Here is a 24232-nt window from a genome sequence, read left to right on the forward strand (position 1 = left end):
CCCTCAAACCTCAAGTCATTATAACCATCACTAGTGAACATCTCACAAATGTCACGCAGACATTGTACAGACACACTGTCCAAACAGAAATCACTATCCCTGTCCCAGGTCCTACCCACCATTAGCTTTTCGTGTGTCACCACCTGTTTGTCCACTCTGTCACCTATATTCAACTACACTGACATTTTAAAAAATGTCTAATGTTAAAAAAAAAAAACACATTTTCTGCCAGGTTCCATTGACCCATACATCCAATCAGACACCTATTCCCCTTCTCTGCCAGACCTAAGTCAGTACAAGCAGACCGTTCAGAACTCCAACTACAGCCAGAGCAACCGAGTGCTTACAGAAATGCAGTACACATCTAACACACGATCAGTCTCCCAGTAGCTGATGAAAACGGTAGTCTCCTCGCCGAGAACGGCCCCTCCCTTCATCATCTCACAATCTCAAGTCCACCCTAAAAACCAGCTATATGTCCTCTCTTCCGTGTGACGATTTCTTGGGATTCTCCAGTTTTCTTTGGCCACCCCCTTTGGAAGCTCTACTACTCTGATTAAGCTTATGATGTAACTACAACTCCATATGCCATTAGTTCATTATTTTCTAGCTCAGATTTTTGCTGGTTAGGATCTTAAGGCATGCGTGTCCGTGTTGCATGTTCCCATCTGCAGCACAAACCTGAAATGCAGCGGCTATGCAACAAGCATTTATAGTTGGCCCCTACAGGACAAACAGTTCTACAGGGTCACTGATACAGAGCAACTTTCAGCGTCTTACGTACAGAACTTTATGAGTCCACACTGGTCAAATGAAGGAGTTAGTCATCTCGGACTATAAAAGACCAGAGCTTTGAGTTCCCCATGAGACTTTCAGCTTCACCAAGCTCTTCAAATCTCCTCCTCCACAAAGCTTTGAAAGGTTGGCATGATGCCACATGTCAACCAGAGTAGAGATTTGTGGTTTGTGTGGTGTTTTTCAGAAATGGAAAAGACTGGACTGTTCTCCCATGACCAGAATACTTTGTGACAATCAACACACATTCCAAAGAGCCAATGTAAATGCTTCACTTAAATGTTATACTTCTTGTTGAAAATTATGTATAAGAGAAAGACATGAAGAAGTCTATACTTAGCAACTACTCATTTAAAGAAAAATAAATTCTGTCCAATATTGATATACAAACTAAGTCAAATAAAACAGTTTGACTCTTAAAGAAACTATATTGAGTTTACAAAATAAACCATAAAGACAAATATGTAGTTAAACCATTTGCATAAAGCTTTTATTCACAAGCCGGGCAGTAATCCCAGCACTCGGGAGGCAGAGGCAGGTGGATCTCTGGGAGTTCGAGGCCAGCCTGGTCTACAAGAACTAGTTCCAGGACAGGCACCAAAGCTACAGAGAAGCCCTGTCTCAAAAAACCAAAAAAAAAAAAAAAAGAAAAGCTTTTATTCCCAGAGAAAATGAACACATGCCACATGCACATGCAGTCATGTATATCTATATTCTCAGGAAACAGCACAAAAAGTAAATAACATAGACATATCTGAATGAAACATGAAAACAGAATTTGAATTGGTTAGAGGTAAAGATGTATCTGAAATCCCCTGGTCATGCGAAAGCAATCATCTATGAGTACACTTCCCTTCCCAGCTCTCCACATCTCTAAGCTGTTAGCACTGCCTAAAGCGCTGGTTCTCCACCTGTGTCTCACAGTCCCGTTAGCAAATCTCTATCTCTAAAAATATCAAGATCATGATGGGGAAACCCACAGAGACAGCTGACCTGAGCTCGTGGGAGCTCATTGCCTCTGGACTAACAGCTAGGGAACCTGCAGAGGGCCGAACTAGGCCCTCCATTGATGACAGTCCTGTGGCTTGGGCAGCCTGTGGGGACACTGGCAGTGGGACCAGGATTTATCCCCAGTGCATGAACTGCCTTTTTGGAGCTCATTCCCTATGGAGGATAGATACAGCCTAGATACAGGTGGGAGGAACTTGGTCTTACCTCAACTTGATATGCCAGACTTTATAGACACCCCATGGGAGACCTTACCCTTTCTGAGAAATGGATGGGGATTTGGGTAGGCAAGAAAGTAGGGGGAGGAGTGGGGTAGAGGGGAAACTGTGGTTGGCATGTAAAATGGAAAAAATTAAATAAAAAAATTTTAAAGATATTACAATTCAGAACAGTGACAAAGTTACAGATTTGAAGTAGCAATGAAGTAATTTTATGGTTGGGGTCACCACAACATGAGGAACTGTATCAAAGGGTCACAGCATCAGGAAGGGTGAGAACCACGGGTCCAAAGCATCAAAGGAAAAGAATCAATATATTTTTCACTCAAAACTTTCTGCAAAGGAAAAGTAGTAAGTCATTTTAGCTACTTTTATCAGAACATCACACAGTTAATTCTAGTGCTTTGTACCTTTGAAAACTACAAAGGAATTATATAAAAGATGATGAAAAAGATCATTCAATAAACTGATCAAATAAATGCTAATTTTAGTGTCTTGCTTTTGCTGCTCTGGTTCCTTAAACAGACTCAAGATTAAGGTGTTCCCCACATTCATAAGGGGCCATTCTCTGCCTTCGCATCTCTGCTATTGACAGTGAATGCTTTTCAGCAGTGTGCTGGCTGAAGGGCTCAAAGCCTGAGGAGAGCAGGTTTCTGCTCCCTTCCCTGTAGTTCCACTCAGCTTTCCGTGCAAGGCCATGTTGAGCACTTGTCTCAGGGTGTCTGCTGCTGTGGAGACACCATAACCATGGCAACACTTTTTTTTTTTTTACATACCAATCACAGTTCCCACTCCCTTTCCTCCTCCCCCACCTTCCCCCTGCCCCAAGCCCCATCCAGTCTTCAGAGAGAGTAAGGCTTACTTCCCATGGGGAGTCAACAAAGTCTGTCTGGCACATCACTTTGAGGATGGACCAAGACCCTCCCTCCCATATCAAGGCTGAGCAAGGTATCTCTCCAAAGATAAAGGGCTTCAAGCAGTTAATTCAAGCACTAGGGATAAGTACTAGTTCCACTGTCACTGGCTCCACAGACTACCCCAGCCACACAACTGTCCCCCATATTCACAGGGTCTAGTTTGTTCCTATGCAGGTTCCCCCACTGTCAGTTCAGAGTCAGGGAGCTCCCACTAGCTCAGGTCATCTTTCTGTGGGTATCCCATCATGGTCTTGACCCTTTCCTTAAATAATTGCTCCCCCCATCTTCAGCTGGACTCTGGGAACTCGGCCCAGCACTTAGCTGTGGATCTCTGCATCTGCTTCCATCAGTTGCTGGATACAGGTTCTATGATGACAATTAAATTAGTTATCAGGCCGGGCGGTGGTGGCGCACACCTTTAATCCCAGCACTCGAGAGGCAGAGGCAGGCGGATCTCTGTGAGTTCGAGACCAGCCTGGTCTACAAGAGCTAGTTCCAGGACAGGCTCCAAAGCTACAGAGAAACCCTGTCTCGAATAAATAAATAAATAAATAAATAAATAAATAAATAAATAAATAAGCTATCAGTCTGATTACAGGGCAAGGCCAGTTCAGGCACCCTCTCCACTATTGCTTATGGTCATAGCTGGAGTCACCCTTGTGGGTTCCTGGGAAATTCCCTTGTGCCAGGTTTCTCGCTAGCCCTGTAATGGGGTCCTCAATCAAGAAATCTCTTTCCTTGCTCTCCCTCTCTGTCCTCCCCCATCTTGACCATCCTGTTTCCTCTTGTTCTCCTCTCCTTCCCCTTCTCCCCTCTCCCTCCCTTTACCCCATCTTCCTCCCTCACACACACATTCCCAATTTTTTCAGGAGATCTTGTCTATTTCCCTTTTCTAGAAAGATCCATGTATGTCTTTCTTAGGGTTCTCTGGGGTCATGAACTATAGGCTGGTTATCCTTTGTTTTGTGTTTAACATCCACTTATGAGTGAGTACATACCATGTTTGTCTTCCTGGGTCTGGGTTTCCTCACTCAGGATAGTTTTTTTCTAGTTCCATTTTGCCTGCATGTTTCAAGATGTCATTGTTTTTACCTCTGAGTAGTACTCCATTGTGTTATGTACCACATTTTCTTTACCTATTCTGCAGTTGGGGACATCTAGGTTGTTTCCAGGTTGTGGTTATTAAGAATAATGCTACTGTGCACATAGCTGAACACATATCCTTTTGGTATGAGTGTGTATCCTTTGGGTGTGTGCCCAAGAGCGGTATTGCTGAGTCTTGAGGTAGATTGATTCCAAATTTTCTGAGAAACTGTCATACTGATTTCCAAAAAGGCTGTACAAGTTTACATTCCCTCCAGCAATGGAGAAATGTTCCCATTACTCCTTGCCCTCTCCAGCATAAGCTGTCATCAGTGTTTTTGATCTTAGTCATTCTGATAGGTGTAACATGCTATCTTAGAGTTGTTTGATTTGCATTTCTAGGATGAGTATGGATGTTGAGCATTTTCCTTAAATGTCTTTAAGCCTTTTGAGATTCTTCTGTCGAGAATTCTCTGTTTAAATATGTACCCCATTTTTTAATTGGATTATTTGGTATTTTGATGTCTAGTGTTTTGAGTTCTTCATATATTCTGGAGAACAGTCCTCTATCCCATGTGGGGTTGGTGAAGAATTTTTCCCATTCTGTAGGCTGCCATTTTGTCTTACTAACTGTGTCCTTTGTCTTACAGAAGCTTCTCAGTTTCGGGAGGTCCTATTTCTACTGTTGCTCTCAGTGTCTGTGCTACTAGGGTTATATTTAGGAAGTGGTTCCCTGTGCCAATCCGTTCAAGGCTACTTCCCACTTTCTCATCTATGAGGTTCAGTGTGGCTGGATTTAGGTTGATGTCTTTGGTCCATTTGGACCTGAGTTGTGTCCATGGGGATAGATATGAATCTTTTGTATTCTTCTACATGTTGACATCCAGTTATGCCAGAACCATTGGCTGAAGATGTTTTCTTTTTGCCACAAGTTATGGCATATTTTTAACTTTTTAAAAATTTCTAACTATATGTCCACATGCGCTCTGATGGCAGAATTTTTGTGTTCAGTCCTTGTCACAGAGAGCTCTGGTCTTAAAGTATTTGCTGTACTCAACTTCCCACACTCTGCCATGTGGCCAGCCATCTCACAGGGCATGCCATAAACCAAGGAAGAGTGAGGGCAGTGTGAGGAGCTGGGGCCTGTATGCCTCTAGGAATCTTTAGAATGGCAAACATCACAGCAAAATTTCTCCATATGAAGGACACATAACAAAATCATGATAATACAGATGAAGGTCAGTATTTCCGTCACCAGTAATGTTAGGAACATGACAAACACTTCCCACTAGACAAACACCAAAAAGTGTTCATCAAGTACTGGAAAACCAAGTGTTTCCCATAACAAGCCACCCACAAGGACACCTGGTGAGCTGTCCCTCTGGAATGCAAACCATAAGGCATGCATACCGCTCAGCTAAAGAAGAAAGAGCCACCCTCCCTGCATACCAAGGCTGGATACAGGGCCATTGCATTTCAGGAGTCAAGAATACTACATGCTTTTGGAGACTAACAAAATTACCTAAAAAGTCAATCATTGCCTTCCATTTAAATTTCTCATCCACAACCTGGAAGCTAAAAGACTGCCTTTTGTGTGATAATTAAGAAACCATTTAATGTACAACCAATTTCCCAAAAAAACTAACGGTCAGATTTCACATTTCCACCCCTGCAAAGCCTCAAGAAGTGTATGTTACATACACACTTTCTGCATCTGTATTTTAGGAGGAATCTATTTTAGCAAAGTAAAACATAATCTGAAGGGGGAAAACGGGAGCTAAGAAAATCCAGGAGTTTATTAAAAACTTCCCTCCCAGGAGGTGACAGAAACAAAACAGATAATACAGCCAATCTCAGCTTTCAGCACTGCTGAGACTGATGGGAAATCTAACCGGTGAGGAAGGAGAATGGGCAGAATCTCCAGAGAGAGCCATCATAAGCCATGAAATGAAGCCTAGGTCCAAACGCAGAACTCAATCCAGCAGTACAATACACAGAGAGCAATGGAAAATGTTATTTCGTTTGCATACACAGTTGATGGCACCGTGGATGGTGAGACAAGACTTCCTTTTTTTGGTTTTGTTTTGTTTTGTTTTGTTTTGTAGCCCAAACTAAGACCTCCCTGCTTCTGCCTCCCAAGTGCCAGGATAAGGGCATGCACCACCAATGCTCAGCGTAAGATATGATCTCAATTGTATGAATCTATATCCATTATCTTTCTGTATTAAATTTATTTATATCATAAAAATCTGACAAACAACCTTCACTGTTATCTAATTGAAGAATCTGTCAATATCAGATACATAGAATGCGGAGATGCTATCCACTTGAAATGAGTGCAGCCACTTAAAACTTTAATATAAAAAAATAATGTGTTTGGCAGATAGAAGTTGAAAACTAAGAATGACGAGATGGAGGTATGATGGACCTGGGAGGTCCAGAGATCCAACCAACACTGAATGAAGAAACAGATTTTTGAATGTACTAGTTAAGAGGAAAAAACTTTTCAGATTGCTTTTAGTTGAACTGCTTCTCTTATAATAGATACTATGAGAAATATTTACTCCATAAATTCAATTCTCATGTCATATTTTTCAAACCACGTCAAAGCTATGGTGAATCTGTCTCCTGTGCGCTGCTCACCAGCCTGTGAAGTTACCATGTGTACGACAGTGGTCTCCTTTGCATGTCTTAACTGGTGGATCTTTAATACCAACTGGCTGACACATGTATTTCTGCAGAACCCTTCCCTTGTTCAGATCTATATGGCATAGAAGGTTCTATTGATTAAGGGATAGTCTACCAAAATTTTTGTTGTCTTTTTTTTCTTGTTTGTTTGATTTCCACCACTTTCAGGATACAGACAAGGTTGGACTCCCACAGTTTCAGGATGTACACAAGACTGGACTACCACAGTTTTGGGATGTAGACAAGACTGGACTACCATAGTTTTGGGATGTAGACTCCCTCTCATCTCCTGCCACCTTAGTCTCCTAAGTTCTGGGATTATAGGTGCATACCACTGTGCCAGCCCTACGTAGTTTCAAATAACAAACAGAATCTAAAATATAGATTAAAGCAAAATAACGTTAGCTATTTTGCATAGACAAGTATGGCTGTAAAATTAAGATTATTTTAATCACTAAAGTACCTGTACTAGGAAATGGGCCTCATTCTGTAGGAAAGCGTCATTTCTTATTGGTAGTTTTGCAGTGACTTGATTGCTATGTTCTGGAAAAAGGAGGCTTCCACTCCTGGATGTATTTAAGACGCCATCTTTTGCTCGCAAGGGATCCACAGCTCCAGCGGGAATATAGAGAGCAGAATAAGTCACTTTCACATCTCCTTTAGCTCCCCCTAGTCTCACAAGACTCAGAGACAGGCATCGTTCAGCCGGACTGCTTTCAATCTTCTGGCCTCACACAGGAAAAAAGGCTATTTCTCCATAAACATCGTCGCTGTCCTGGATGTAGAGCAGAAGCTACAAATGAAAGAGAATAGTTCAGTTCAGGAGTTTCACAGGTGGGCGACTCAGACTATTCTGACCTTTATTAAGAATTTAGAGAGCATGTCTTACATGATCACTCTGTGTACGAGGAGAGGAGAAGAATCAAAAACAGTTTTGAAACTTTTCAGAAACTAGAAGTCTTAAAACTTCTTAAGGGCTGGAGAGATGGCTCAGCGGTTAAGAGCACTGACTGCTCTTCCAGAGGTACTGAGTTCAATTCCCAGCAACCACATGGTGGCTCACAGCCATCTATAATGAGATCTGGCGCCCCCTTCTGGCACGCAGGCACACATGGAAGGAATGTTGTACACATAATAAATAAATAAATAAATGAATAAATAAATATTAAAAAATTAAAAAAAAAACTTAAGTGGTAAAATATTAAGTCTGGGCTTAAACATGGTGCTAGAAGCTTTGGCTGGTTGAGAAACATCCAAGGCCCTGGGTCCTACACCAGACACCAAAAAGCAATGTTTTGGGGGTGCTTATTTGTTTGGGGGTTTTGTTTTATTGTTTTGATTTGTTTTTTATTTTCAGAAGAAATTCAGATGATGAAGAAAAGTCACCGTCACTTTTGCAAAACCAGCCTTTTTCCTGCCACACAGAGCTAAACTGAGATTGGACCTGGATGCTTAAAGGCTGTAGAGCTCGTCCATCACACAAGTGACAGGAATGCAGGAGTGAAGCCTGGCAGGCTCTACCTGTGCTGGCTCGCTGACTTCAGCACCTCCCTGTGCTGTGGGAGGCAGGATTGTGAGGAGGAACACTTCGGCCTCCTCCGGAAGGTCATCGTCAATGACAGTAAGAAGGATTGATGCCAACATCTGCCCTTGTGCGAACCGGAGAGTCCCAGAGCTGGGGCTGATATCTGCTGTCACTGGTGAGGGATCAGTGCTGTTCCGTGTCAGCAACCAATCCACAGAGACATCTCCGTGGGTGCCACCATTTCTAACCACTGTGATTTCTTCAAACCTAAAACTGTTCAGAACACATGAGGTCATATCACTCTCATAAATCAGATAACAACATAAAAACTGATTCATTTTAATGTGAAAAACACATATATTTGGATATGCCTAAGAACCTATCATTAAATGAATTCAATTTAAGAATTAAATCACATTAAAAAAGATATCAACAAGGGCTGGAAAGATGGCTCAGTGGTTAAGAGCACTGACTGTTCTACCAGAGGTCCTAAGTTCAATTCCCAGCAACCACATGGTGGCTCACAACCATCTCTAATAAGATCTGTTGCCAACTTTTGGCCTGCAGGGACACATGCAGGCAGAACATTGTATAAATAATAAATAAATAAATATTTTTAAAAAAGGATATCAACAAGGCAGTTTTAGAGGAAATGGCACATGTTCTAACAGCTCAGCATTGGGTCAACATCATAAAAATTAAAACCAAAAAAAATATAATAAAGTAATTATGTTTGTAAATTTAAAGAAAATATACCTGGATGCTTTATCTTCATCGATTATAACTGGCCTTTCAAACAAAATACTGTTGAATGAAAGTACTCCATAAGGTTTGTCATTGGGCTTAATGGTGACCTGCACAGAAGAAGGACCCACGAGCACGGCATCGCCCTGAAGGGTGTTCTTCAGTAACACGACGTGAAATGACTCAGCTATCTCTGGTATGCTGTCATCAATTATTTGAAATTTCAAGTGTGATTCATGAACAAAAGGGGGAAAGGTAAGAGTGGAGTTTGGCTGAAGATCGATGAAGTCTACATTTGGCTGGGCATGCGCTATTGAGTCCCCAGCCATGACTTTATAACTGACGGAAACTTCAGACTCATCAGATCCAATCATATTTCCGTTGACATCCTTTCCTCGAACCACTGGGATGGTGAGGATGTGGTCATCCTCGGGAATCGAGTAGACACTCTGGACGAATTTCACAGGACTATCGTTTTTCTTCACGACGATTTCAACCAAACTCCTAGAGGCATTAATCTCTGCTCCTCCTTCTACAGTTTTCAGTTGAATCACAAATACTTCATCATTTTCTGGCACCTGTTTACCAGATACAAACAAAACTTCATTAGCCAATATATCTGCAATCAGGCCAAAAAAAAAAAAAAAAAGCATGCTTCATAGAAATACTAAAGTTTAAATGCAGAGATAATGGCAAGAGGCTCATTTAGACTCCACAAACTAAGATATCTTCCAAATATTAATTTACTTCCAGGTAGTAGAAAAATAAAGAATCAAGCAATGACATTAAGAATTAGTAATTTTATTTTTCTCTGAATCTTGATCAGAGTCAAGAAAACTATAAAGTACACGTAGTACAAATGGGAATAAATGCGTGTCAATTTTAGATCATTGGTATGGTCATAAAGAGAATTCAAAGTCTAACAGTATTCTAGAATCTGGAAAGTACACTAGATATCAAACAGCTGCTTAATTTCAGCATATGAATTTCTCTTGCATCTCTGTGTGATTTCTAATGCAGGAGTCAATTCTTGATATTAAGAGAACACCATGGCTTCTGGAAATGGCCCAGAAGTCATTTCTTGATGAAATACTGCCATTATTCAAGAGCATAGCTTTCTATTGCTTACAGAGACCCCAGAGTTGCTCTCCAGTGCGCCTCGCTGTTCGAGCCTTGCCTTTACTGTAAATTCTATGTTATGAATAACGGTGGAAACTCGCCCCATTTTACCTCTGTCAGTGGCGATTTAAAGACACCCCTCCTAAAACACACTATTAAATCTTTCAAATTTACAAGGTCAGTAATTAATTCATTATAAATGAATCATAACCTTCCATTGCCCTGGGATTGCAGAGGAGAAGACTTTTGTTTAACTCCTGAACTAGAAAAACAAAGGTCATCAATGCTACCAAATGTTTCAGGTCTTTCCAGAGAAATTTACCTTTCTAAAGTGTCTACCACATTTTCTTCTATTAAGCACTGTTTTTGCTTTGGTTATAGAATTTCTGTAGAAAGTTATATATTTCTATTTTTCCTGTCTTCACTTCTTTAGCAATATCTGGATTCCTTTGCGTGCTTGGGGGGGGGGGTGTTTTGTTTTGATTTTACTGGCTCATGAAGAACATCCTTACACACTACTGTTGATTTGGGGTTGCCTCTGCAATTGAGTTATAGCATATATTCAAGTCCTCAGTGGACTACATGTAAAATCTAACCATAAAATCTCCATGACAGCAAAACTAAAAACATCTAAAGAAAGAAGCCATCAAGATGGTTCATCAGGTAAAGATGCCATGCAGACTGGTAACTTGGGATTGACTCCCAAGACTACGTGTGCAATGCACACACATGTGCACACACACTAGTAAACAAACAAGGTAACCTAAAAAAAGTATCAATTGCAGTAGAATTTTTCTTAAACTTGTACTAAAACACAGTTGCTAGATAAGCATCCATGTCTCTGTTCAAATAATAAGTAAATGATTAATAAAAAAATTAAACAGTCATTATAAAATTCTTCAATCTTTACCTTATATTTAATTGTTAATCAGTATTTAAATTCATTAGACACTGGGGATGGAAGCCAGGGACTTGCATGTAGTAGGCAAATGCCTCCCCACATCCCAGGCCTGTAAGCAAAATTTAAGATGAAATAAATCAGGGATTTGTGAGCTGTATCCCCAAATAACAGCTTGTTACTCATGGTTGAAGCATGAATGGCTATAAGACATTAATTTCCAAAAGACTGCATTCCTGAATACTTTCAAATAATAAATACAATCTAATATTAGACAAACAACCCTCTACAAGTCTCTGTCACAAAGCCTGTGTCTTCTGCATACTTAGCACCGGCTGACCTCATCATCCAGTACTGTCCAGATGTGGATTACAGAGGCCCTGCCAGGAGGGAAGGTGATATTTCCTTTTATGGGAGTCAAGTCTTCTTCAGGGGGATTTGGGCCACCTGACACCTGTGAAGACATGAACAGTACCACCAGTTAAACACAGCATCCAAAAAACATGTCATTACTGTCATGTGAGTCTGGCAAACTTCTGAAGCTTAAAGATAGTTTACAAAAGACAAATGAGGGGCTGGAGAGCTGGTTCAGTGCCTAAGAGCTATGCCTGGCTGGGCGGTGGTGGCGCAAGCCTCTAATCCCAGCACTTGGGAGGCAGAGGCAGACAGAGCTCTGTGAGTTCGAAGCCAGCTTGGTCTACAAGAGCTAGTTCCAGGGCAGGCTCCAAAGCTACATAGAAAAACCCTGTCTGGAAAAACCAAAAACCAAAAACAGAGAGAGAGAGAGAGACAGAGACAGAGAGACAGAGAGAGAGAGAGAGACAGAGAGAGACAGAGAGAGAGAGAGAGACAGAGAGAGACAGAGAGAGAGAGAGAGAGAGAGAATTCCCAGCAACTCAACCACATGGTGGGGTCACAAACATCTGTAATGAAATCTGGTGCCCTCTTCTGGCCTACAGGCACACATGCAGACAGAATTTATTTATTTATAAATAAATAAACCTTTTTAAAAAAAAGACATGTGTGCTCGCATGAGAGACCGCCTTCCTAATTATGTCAAGGTCTCCAATGCCATTATTCACCTTGACTATGATTAGAGTACTCTGTGTTTTCTAAGGTTTGAGTTTTTTTATTTTTATTTTTTTTTTAACTGTTGTAGTAAACCTAAGGGGAAAGTGTAGAAACCCATCTTCTTGAGAATGATATCGAAGACCAGGAAATTCCCTGGAGAAATGGGATCCAGTTCCAGCTCCGTCACTAGCTGTGTGACCTTGCGCAAGATGCCCAACAACTCTGTGCTGCATTCTCCTCATCTTTAAAGTGGGAAAGAGAGCGTCTACTTTGTGGGGGGACGTGAGAAGGTGCAACCTCATTCACTGAAGCACGTGAGCAGCACGTGCCTCATCTGCCAGGCCGTGAATACAAAAGCTGTAACACAAACTCCTCCCATATGGGACTTCTAGTTAGCAGACAGCAATAAATGACATGGAAGTTAATATTCGTGTGCAGCATGGGGACATGAGTTTTACAGAAGAAAAATGAAGGAGATCAAGAGAGAGGCTGAGTGCTGGGGGGACAGGGTAGCCTGAATCACAGCAATTATCAGTGTAAGCACAGGGCATAGGGCAATACAAAAAGGTCCACAAGTTGTGCCTATAACCATTTAAACAAAAAGGTACATATTGTAGCAACAGTTAAGGAAATAGAAGCCACAAATTTGAAAGAGAACCAGGGGGTGGCTAAGAAGAGCGGGAGGGATGGGGAGGGGAGAGGAAAGTCTTGTGGAAACTCAATACATGAAAGCAGCAAGGAAAACACTTTTCTATTCACCATGAAGTGTATAAAAGCAAGCGTATTTGTCTTTAGTTAATTTTAAGTGTGATATTTATTGTACAGAAGACTTTAGTGTTTTTAAATAGCAATCGTCTGATATGAACACTTACCTTGTTATCATCTAAAATTATTTCAAAGTAAACTTACATCAAAAGTTACAGTGACCATTCCATAGGTCCCCTTCTCCCTGATGAGAGTTAGAGGCACAGACTCATTTCTGCTCATTGGCTCAATCACTGAGATTGATGAAGGCTATCAGAAAGAACAAAGACAATCATTGATCAGACATTGATCAGTCAGAGAAAGGCAGGAGGTGGTAAAACTGCCGCCTTAGAAATGCTAAATGCTAAGGAAATGCTAAATTCCACCACAAATCAATTCAGACTGTCACATACACTGTGTATTCCTATCATCAATAAACTGTAGATGACAAAAAAAATTGATGAAATTAGAAGAGCAGTGTAAAAAGAAAACAAAGCATGCAGTGACAGGCTTCCTGGCCCTGCTAGTGCTTGCGCTAAGGAATCTTAGAGGCTTCTCAACTAAAGGATAATAGATTTAAATGCTCACAGAGCCCAGAAGGCCACAAGAATAAGTTACACGCTATGACCAAGCTCGTGACTCACTGGGGCCACTTGTTCTCAAGTCCCCGCCTCATAATTAGTCAGCTGTCACTGAAAACAGACAGCTATGACTGACTTTCAGAACCAGAAAGAAAATCAGTTCAGAGGAAAACCAGGGAGGACTTCAAGTGTTGGAACACGCTGTCTCGGGATGGCTGAGACAGGACAGATGGGGAAAAGGAGCCCCCATGTCCCAGGGCAGCAGTGGGCATCTCTAGGAGCGACTGCATCACAGCCATCAGTTACTGGGGCTAGGAACACCTGCCTCACAGGTGTGGGATAGACTCAATGAGATAATTTACCTCCAGAGTTTTTCCTACTTCCTGACACATGCTGAGTATCCAATAACTGTTGACTGCTATCAATGTATCAATGCCATGTTCGTTATCAATAAAATTGTTAAAAGGCTAGAGATGGAAGCAGTCTTGAGTACCTACTGTGACATGGAGCGCATAAGGAGTCTGTCAGAGGAGGCCTAGTAGCGCTGCAACCAAACCCAGTAACTAGTACTCATTCCCACAGCCGGTGGCGCATAACGTCAGACGAAAGAGAGAGGAAAGAAAAAGAGGGGAGGAAAAAGAAAAGAGAAGCAACTTTTAGACACATGAGTATGAGGCTCAGAGGTAAGTATGAATGTATGAATAAATCAGACAGAAGACTTGGTGCGTTATGGTCCCTTCACTCGAGAATTCCTAATTAATGTAATTAACGTTTATAATGACAATACATTTGTAGGCTCCCAAATATCTACTAAACTTAAGTTAGGAAAACCCCCTTTTAAGAAAGACAGCATAAAGAGCACATTTATCTACAGCTTGCCTTGTTTCAAAGATGACTTTACAGAGCTGTGACACAAGGCGCACAAGCGCAGGTGCTGGAAGTGGAAATAAATAAAATGCAAGAGACTGTGGCAGCAGAATTTTCAATGTTGCTTAGCAACGGAATTCAAAAAGACTATCAGGAAGATTATTATAGCCTCTAACTTGGTATCCAAAACCAGTTGTGTTGAAGACAACCTTTAATTTTAGCTTAGGAGCTAGAAACACTTTCTTTCTAGGAGAGACTTGTGTTTTTGTTTCTGAAAATGGGATGGGCTAGAAGAACGAGAATTTGATGGAGAAGGAGAAATACACTGAACAGAATCTCAGAGTTTTAACTTCCATGAAATATGAATTAATAAGGGAAATGAATATGAGGAAAGACAATTTAAAAGAATATGAATCGATATGAGAACTAAAAATGGGACTATTCTATATAAGAGAATATGAATTGATATGAGAACTGAATTGAAAGAGCCATCATATTTGCAGGTTAATCTTAAGTTCACTGTTTGTCTCGCATCACACTTATTCCAAACATGCGGAAGAGTCTGGAAAAACAAAGCGGACTTCCTGAACACAGTGCCTTTGACTGCTAGGCCATCCTGATGGCAGGTCAGACTTCATTAAATGGCATTTGAAATAATACATAATAAAAACCCAAAAGCACATCCACATGAGAAGCCAGGCAAAGACCAAGTCAATGGTCAGAAATGGATACTGTAAGTGTGGGTCCTGAGCACAAATGTCTCAATGTGCAACAGTGTAAATACACGGAATGTAGAGTTGCTATGGAGCTGGAAAAATCACAACAGAGTAGTGCTAGTCAACATCAAAAAAAAAATCAGTTAAAAAAAACTGAACGTAATACTATCTTGCAACCATTCCAATCTGCACACTGTAACCATACCGCACTGAAGGAAATAATTCCAAACGCATTGTCATTTGATAATATTGTCACAGTTGCCGTCCTTGGCCATCCAAGTTTCATATTTGCTGAGGGTTTCTAAAGTGAAAATAAACAAATTAATAAATTAAATATTAGAAAAAGTCTTTCAGCAGAATTTCTGTCTTTAATTATTAAGAGCATGAATAAATCAGCCCTCTCTAACATCCACGGGCAGGGAGCAGCTTTGGGAAGGAAGAGAACTTCAGTGGTGTGTCTACCAGAAAGGAGCACGTGCTCCTATAAACAAACCCTCATCCACGCTGCTGTACATTTGTCAAGGAGATCTACGAAAACCACCATGATACATATCCCTTGACTTATTACTAATTAAATAGATTTTCAAGCGTTAGAAGACATTCTGTGAATTCAAGGCGAAAGGGAATGAGCTTACCTGTAACGTCAAGAGGAAGGTGAAAGCTTCATCGGGCTCCGGAAGGTCGTCATCACACACGGCTATGTACACGGTCCGGTTTGTTCCTCCAGAAGGGATAAACGCCGCAGCATATGTGTCAAAAAAGTCACCAGTGTCTTCTCCGTTCAGCTACCAAGAGCAAAGGAGAACATCCTCACTTAACGAGGAGCTGGGGAAGCAAAACTGACGCTCCAGACAGCAGTTGAGACGAAAGGAATAAATCAAATGGCATCGACATGTATAATAGGATATCCAAAGACAAATGTTGAGCAAAATGTATGATTTATCTTCTGAAAAATTATTAGAGAGCCAGCAAGATGGTTCAAATGTACTTGCAATCACGACTGATGACCTGGGGTCCATTCCGGACTCACATGGTGGAAGGAAAGATTAACTTCAGCAAATTGTCCTCAAAACTCTACCTGTGTGTCCATAGACACAAATAAATAAATAAATAAATAAATAAATAAATAAATAAATAAATAAAGATAAAATTTAAAAAATACAAATCACAGAAATATATAATTACATATAATATAATATATATAATAATATATAATTATATAATAATAGTTCTTAATATAGTGGAATCAAAGTTGATTGCACACACACACACAAAAACCATTAATTTAATAGAAAAGCAATGCTATTTTTTTCCTCTGTCTCTTAACTGATTTGGTATAGTCTACAGCCTAGCAAGACACGTAATGGCTAAAACTTACAATGGAGGGTCAGAAGCAGCTTGTAAAATTGAGGTGGTGCTACTGTTTTCCCAGAGGGTTAAAAAATTATGTCCAAAACTTTCCCCCTCTATTCTAGTTGTACTTAGAATATCCACAGCAATTGAAGTAGAGACCCCAAGTTTTAATCAGTATAAAACTTCTTAAGATTTTAATCTGTGGAGGCAAAACTTCTAAGACGACTCTCAACACCGTGATAATTCCAATATTATAAAGAAGCACATAGTCAAATGACAGCTTTTTCACCAGAGCTCAAAATTAATACTTTAACCACTAGGAAAAATTATTTAGCGCAAATGAGCAATCAGAACATATTTTGGAAAGTTTAGTCACTGTCTAGTTCTAATTTGTAAAAAAAAAAAAAAAGAAAGAAAGAAAGAAAGGAAGAAAAAGTTTTAAACAGTTGAGAAATCAAAATAAGTTGGAAAGCGTTGAGAGGGTGTTGGAAAACTAATTCTTACAACCTGCTATGGAAAATTGCAATTTTTCAGAAAGTATTGTGACTGAGCATACACAGAAATACATTAATCTACTCTATGAGAATGGACACAAAATCCAGGGAAACAGTCATCTAGTCATGTATAGAAACACCTCTTCCGGATGACATTCAATATAGATAGCAAAACCTGAAGGCGTCATCAATGAAAAACAATGGAGAAATGTTTAGAATACAAGAATCTGCCAAGAAAAGCAAAATACTGCAACCTGAAAAGAGTAAAGTGACTGTCACATACAGCGTGCGTACACTAGAACAAGAAACAAAGTCAGTGAATGTATACATACATGTCAAATTAAACAGAAACTAAAGCGAATAAAATTATAACCTTGGGTTTATTCTATCAGTAGTTTTTCTTCTCTTTTTACAATAGTTTACAACATAATTTAACATATTGCTAAAGAATCACTTTGGAAGAGCTGAGAGATGGGGTGGCTGATAAACTGCCTGCCCTGAAGGCCTGCAGATTTCAGTGCAGAACCAGGTAAAAAGCCCAGGGTAGAAATCCTTTAGTTTGTCTACGGCCATACCACCCTGAATGTGCCCAATGTCGTCTGATCTTGGAAGCTAAGCGGGGTGGGGGTGGGGGGGGGCTGGTTAGTACTGGGGATGGTGGATCCCACAGATCCTGATGATAACTAAGCACCCACTCTTGTCAGTCTGTGAGTGTGATTGGAGAGTGGGAGGCTCACTAAGAGACTCTCTTTAAAAATAAGGCAAGAGTGATATAGAGAAAGTAACATGACATTGATCTGGCCTATGCACACAGAAGAGTGTGTGTGTACTTGTAGCACATATGTACATGTGCACACAAACAAAAATGTTATTTTTGCCCCAAAGTTTTAAAGTACATTGAACCCCTAATATAGCAACATCCTTATTGGTCATATGGCATTGCTTTCTGGGCAAAATAGATCCAAACACATAACATTAAACATCTAATCCGAACAAATTTATATACTAAAGAATTTACATAATCTAATTAACTTTTTGTGAAGTTAATATACTTCATTTCTCCAACAACAATGACTCTCTAACAACTGAATTTACATAATCTACTTAACTTTTTGTGAAGTTAATATACTTCATTTCTCCAACAACAATGACTCTCTAACAACTGAATGTAGGGTTTCTCTTTTTTTTTCTGTTATTTGTGTCTTTTAAATATTGCATATATTTTTATCTAAGTCACCTGATGATGAATGGCTAAAGAAAGATGCTATAGTTCAAATAACCCAAAATAAAATAGTTTTGTTTAAAAAAAAAAACACACATACACACATAAATGACTTAAGATAATTAGCCTTTATCTTTGCAAAAGCCTGTCAGATGTCCATAGCAACACTGGGCCAGTCTCTGAAACCCCCCCCTCTGAAACCCTCCCCCCATCAGATTTAGATATAGTAACTCATTCTCCAGTCATTTGTCACAAGGAAACTCACACTCAGCACCTCAAACAGTTCAAAACTTTGTTTCTATTGATGCTAAAAATTATCCTACACATTCATTTTTAACAATTAGGCTGTGGTACTTCCTTACCGACACGATCGCAGTAACATTTGCTGGCTCTCCTACCCTCTCAATGACAAGGCGAATGACTGTAGTACTTGTTTCATTAACGAAAAATTCGGTTTGTCCAGAAAATCTTATTTCTGCTTCTCCAGATACAAAAGAGATCAGCAAAGCTGGCAGGCTTACTAATAAAAATGAAGAGATCATCCCTAGAACAAACAAGAAACAAAGTCATAAGGCTAAATGATAAGATTTTGTTCTCAGTGTTACAAAGAATTAAAAAATAAGCAATTAAGACAGACATAAATATAACAGCTATTAAGACATCCGAGTAGAATGTGTGATGATAGGAGATTTGCTGTTTTTCCTTTTACTATTTAAAACTACCTTTTTGCATGTATCGTCTACATCAAGATAGTTATAAAGAGCCGGGCGATGTGGCGCACGCCTTTAATCCCAGCACTCAGGAGGCAGAGGCAGGCGGATCTCTGTGAGTTCAAGACCAGCCTGGTTTACAGAGCTAGTTCCAGGACAGGCTCCAAAGCCACAGAGAAACCCTGTCTCGAAAAACCAAAAAAAAAAAAAAGATAGTTATAAAGTAAACTATATTAAATTTGCTTTTTTAATGATCCCAAATGACTAATTAACCCATGTAGGTGAATCTCTCGGTTGGCCTCCATCAGAGAAAGCTTCCTCTTGCAGTAGCTGACAACTGGTCACCCTGTAGACACCGTGGAGTACTTAGCCCTAGGAGCACTTTATATCACACCCTCCCCACTAGGCTCACAGACCACTGGAAAGAAAAGGTTGTTTAGGAGCCAACAGTCAGAGTGGTGGATAAGTTCAAGCAAATGGTGTTTTTCCGGACACAGACATATGAACTTTAGGCGTTCCTAAGACCTGCTCAAATCCAGCCAGACAAAAATCTCGGAGGCACAGGGGCCAGCATGAAATCCCTGGTTAGCTGGGGAGCCAGTGCCATTTGATTGGATAGCTGCTGAGTAGCAGAAAGTCTGTTTTCTTTAATGATGACTTTTGCTAGGTCAACCACACTCCAGGGCAAGCCCCACTCCTAAGAGCAGTAGGTAATACACAGCGAAAAACAATAAGAAAGAAAACTCAAAATTGGTGGGTGTGGAGATGAGGATAAAGAAGGCGGAAGGAGCTGAGGAGTATGGATAATCAGACACATTGTATGAAATTATCAGACAAGTAATAATATTAATACTTAACTTTAAAAGCTAGAATTTTGGATGCTTTCACCAAAAGAAAGATAAATCAGTAACTTGACTTAAACATTATATAACGTATAGCAACCACTTCATCTCTTAAAAAGCCTAAGAACATCATGCAAAAAAAAAAAAATTTTAAAACCATCTTTTCCAAATAAAACTTAAGTGTCAGCCAAAACTAAATAATTAAAGATAAATTTTAAAACTTTGATTTCTTGGTTAATGTCTATATTTTCCTCGACTCTTCCTGAGTTTTAAAAACAATTATTTGAAAGTATCAATCCTTCAAAGATGTAAATTTCAGGACTTAACTTTCACTAATTTTATTAGCTAAACTACTAACACCTCTTAGAACAATGTCAATGTGGCTTTAGAATAAGCAAATTCAGCCAAATGCGCTCCTTTTCTGTAACTCCTATTTTTTCTTTGTACTACAATTCCTGTGTTTATGAGACAGAAATGTTGTTTCTACTCTGAGCTGTGTGCCTGCTACTCAAGAGCTTTGAAAAGCACAACCCTGCAGTGGCCTCCTGGAAGCCTATTGTTTTGTAATGTAGATGTACCTCTAGAAATGAGAGCAATTTATCTCCTGGATCGTTAAGATTCCAATGGATCTATGTGACCAGTCACACGAACATAACACATTTGTGTCTTCTAAAGGGAACTGTTCTAAAGCAGGGTTGCTGTACCTACTCCAGGAGCCAAAAGGTTCCCTTTAATCTTTCCTTATTCAAAACACAATGAAATTCCACATGTGGTATTTCTCCACGGCTTCACATGACTTCATACTTGAGGAGCATCAATGCATGAATCCTTGAAATATTTTAGAATGATTGGAATATTCCCTGACCAGGGTATTCTGACAAGCACTTCCAGGTTGCTTGGTGATGTCTTACATGCCTGGTAATTGGAAAGTCACACAAATGGAGTCCAGAGAACAGACATAGACCAGGGGGCAGAGATGTTGGGACTTGGAGCTTTTTGTTTGTTTGTACAAGTTTTTTGTTTGTTTTTTTTTTTTAATCTGTTCCTTAAGCTACTGCAAAGTAAAGATCTTTGGAATCTAATGCCAGAGAGATTTCCCAGAGTAAGTATGACAAGCCATGAGAAAGACGTGACCTAGACGGAATGACAATAAGGATTGAGAGGTGAGGAGGAAACTCACAGCACAGGTGTTAGGGAAAGAACAGCTTTATGATGTTCAAGGAGACAAACCTCAGAGCACGAGATGTCAGAGCATCTGAGCTGCAGAAGGAAAATGGTCATCTGAGTGCCAGGGTGGGCAGGACTGAGAGCGGGAAGACAGCCTGAGGAGAGGGCACCCCAGCTGAGCAGCTCTCGAAGCTGTGGACCCTGCACTTCGTGAGAAGCCAGTTCCCACCTGGAACTCCTGATCTGAGACATTGGGGCTGGGTCCCGGAACCTACAGTTTATCACAGTCCTTATCTGCTTGAATGCGAGTGCAGAGTACACTTGGTACACTTATAACCACACTGCTCAAACTACCAGGTCTTAGCAGGGCCATGAAAAGCGCACGTCTGTAACTGGAAGTTAACTGCTGTTTCAGAGCCATGGGTGGGAACATATCACTTCCTTTCTCCCTGTACTTTTCTGCCTCCTCTGGTGTTGTACTTTAAGATTGCCTTCATCTTTAAAAAATTGTAATGACCTAATGGTCCCAACAGCAACTATTTTATCTATACAACGTTATTTGAGTTCCCACAATATCACTAAAAGGTTCAAGAACCATAAGCCTCATCTACAGCTGTAGAAACTAAGACATGGACAGGTTAGTGGAAGTACACTGTCAGTGTGTGTCAATGGACAGGCAGGACTTTACTCTCTACCCAGAAACGATCCAGTCAGCCTCTTAATTTATTTCTAAAAGTTTCTTCTTTCCTCCTTAGTAACAAACTGACCATTCTACATGTTTCCAAGCATTTAAATACTTTAAAGTCGTGTAACACACCCAAACTGCCATGACCTTCCGAAAGCTTCCCCTTGTTACTCTAATGCGTGTTAGAGGTATTCATGACACTGCAGGCCCCTCCAGCACTTTAAATATTTAACAGCACCTTTTCATACCAAGACCAGTGAACTCAAATACTGGATTCTTATAACTTCCCAAGCAATTAGAGCACACAGATCTCATGTTTATCTCAGGAAATTCATTTCAAATTGGCTCACAGCAATGAGTTTTGAAATTATGCCAAAGGAACCAACAGGCGTGATTGGAAATGCCTCAGACTGCATGACATCTTTGCTAATTGCATCTTTCTGCTTACATCTTTCACACAATAAGAAAGGTTGCCGGGCAAAGCTGGCACGTGAATAGATAAAAGATGAAACAAAGCAATGAAAATGAAGTTTCCTTTAGAAGGCAGTCATAACTGCACCAAAGCACAAAAGTATGTGTTTTAGAGTTGCTAAGAACATTTTCTGCTATCATACTAAAAATTGATTATATGAAAATGTCTTTTGATTAAACTCAGAAGACCAAATATTAGTAAATGGCATTATTATAAATATGACTAATGTTTCAGGTCACTTTTTTCTCTTAGATTTGACACAAATATTTAAATGCCCTTTTGTTTTTTATTTTAAATGCATTTATAAAATAAATTTTTGACAGCATATGTTTAAAGACTTCATATTCTGCCACAATCATAAGAGAACAATTTTAGCTTTGTTGACATCCTCCTTTCTCTCCAGAAAGGCACAGAACTACAGCATTCAAATCATCCCCAACCACCGTGTCTCCTCATGCCTCCCTCTCTTGCTTGGTATTACTCAGAGGATATCATAACTGTTGCTGCCAATAGATTGCTCCTCCTTCCACAGAACTCCTGCCATGGGCAGAGACTAGAGAATTAACATACATTCTTGTTTCCCAGATAGAACTATGATGTTTGGCTTGTCATAATAACACAGTGGTACAAAGATATAGGTGGTTAAATTCTTGCAGTCATATTCATTCTATCCAGGTCACCTAATTCTGCAAGAAAAAAAGAGAATTAAAATTTGAAATGTATTTGAGTAGCTCTTAAAATATAAATTGAATGTGTTGAGACACCAGACAGCTTGCTATAGGATTTGTGTTTTTGAGAGACTATTCTGCATTGGATAATCCCTCTGCTAATCACTGAGGACCCAAGTTTTTAAGGCATGATCCTAGACTCCAAGAGACCCGCAGGAATAGGCACATGAGCTGGGTGTAGAGAATCAAAATCAAGACAGAGCTTGCAAACTTTTGCTCAAGCCCTGAAATGTCAATTCTCCATGTCTGGACTGTGATGGTTAGAGCAACTGCCCCTCACAGTGACAGGAAGCCAGCTCAGATGAAGAGACAGGGAGAAGCAATGACTCAGTAGTCGAGATGAAGCTTCTGGATTCAGCCTTACCCAGGATTTTCAACTGTTATGACAATACATCACTTTTATGGGCCAGTGATATGGTGCCCATAGAGATTCTTTACTATAAACGTTACAATCAGCGTTTGATCCCTGAAATCCACAAGGCAGGAGAGAATAGATTACTGCAAGCAATTCTCTAACCACAGGCATGCTGTGACATGTACACATCCACCCACTCACATGCACAAATCAGTAAACACCTATTTGTTCTTTGTTTTCTCTGTTGGATTCAACTTTGTCACTTTCGACATCAATATTTAGCTACTAACATCCACGTAGTGGTGCTGCGAGCCCATGTGGCAATAGCCCAGTGGAGGCTCCTCCCAATCGCCAACACCAAGCAGCTCAGGTCTCCCCCACCACATGGAGGTCACCGCACGGGCTAGTTTTCCTTTTCTCATACAGTTGTTTTTACCATCTTTACTCAGTCCACATACATGAGGAGCCAGGACACCTGGAAAAACCAAACACAGCAGGGTTGGCGCATGCCAGTGACTTTTAGGTCCTGAAGGGAACACAGCAACTACTTACTTAAATGAGGATGGCATTAGTTCTTTCTACTCATGTTTTCCGGGTCCTTTTAGTTTTCAGTGGCTTATAGATTTGCCTATTTAATGCAAGCAAAACTCACATAACAGGAAAAAATCTACACTAGAATAGTTCTACAAATTGATATTGGCACAAACAAACCCAAAAATGCTATCCATGGAGGCACACAATACCCAAACACGCATGAGAGAAAGGGGAAAGACTGACTGGAACATGTTTCCTTTTCCTCTGGCAGCAGCGGCAGCAGGGTTGAGCCTCATTGTGTTCCTGTCATTTCCCCGTCTTACACAGATGCTGGGAGTGACTGACCATGAGCAACAGATCCTCAAGAATTCCTCAAGCTGTTCTTTCTCTTCCAGTTTCAGGAGCTTCAGGAGCCACAAGTCACCATGCAGACATGGACAATGCCAGGAGCCACACCACACACAGCCAGTCCCCCAAATGGCACAGAAACCACATCAAGAAACTCAGTCCCAAGAATACAAATCCTGAGGAACATGCTCTTTGCCAAGAAGCACAAGAAAGACCCAAAAAAAGATACAGGCAAACAATGTGAAGGCAATGGGTACAGATGCTGAGACCACTGAGGCCCCTGTAAAGCGTAAGGCACTGAAGGGCCCAGCCCCAGACTCAGCTGTCTTGCTTTTGTCACGCACCCCA

General features: G+C 40.4%; 1 protein-coding gene across 1 annotated transcript in view; it reads right to left on the bottom strand.

Annotated features, from left to right (window-relative positions):
• Adgrv1 (adhesion G protein-coupled receptor V1) overlaps positions 1–24232 on the bottom strand; it is a 530822-nt gene that overhangs the window by 482888 nt on the left and 23702 nt on the right. The window contains 8 exon segments of the mRNA XM_050152479.1: positions 7173–7502; positions 8231–8507; positions 8991–9556; positions 11336–11449; positions 12976–13080; positions 15180–15275; positions 15610–15759; positions 18406–18587. Coding sequence (XP_050008436.1) covers positions 7173–7502; positions 8231–8507; positions 8991–9556; positions 11336–11449; positions 12976–13080; positions 15180–15275; positions 15610–15759; positions 18406–18587 — 1820 coding nt within the window.

This window comes from Alexandromys fortis, unplaced genomic scaffold (assembly GCF_014885135.2).
Source record: "Alexandromys fortis isolate MF-2015 unplaced genomic scaffold, M_Fortis_MF-2015_v1.1 scaffold_47, whole genome shotgun sequence".
Classification (NCBI taxonomy): Eukaryota; Metazoa; Chordata; class Mammalia; order Rodentia; family Cricetidae; genus Alexandromys; species Alexandromys fortis.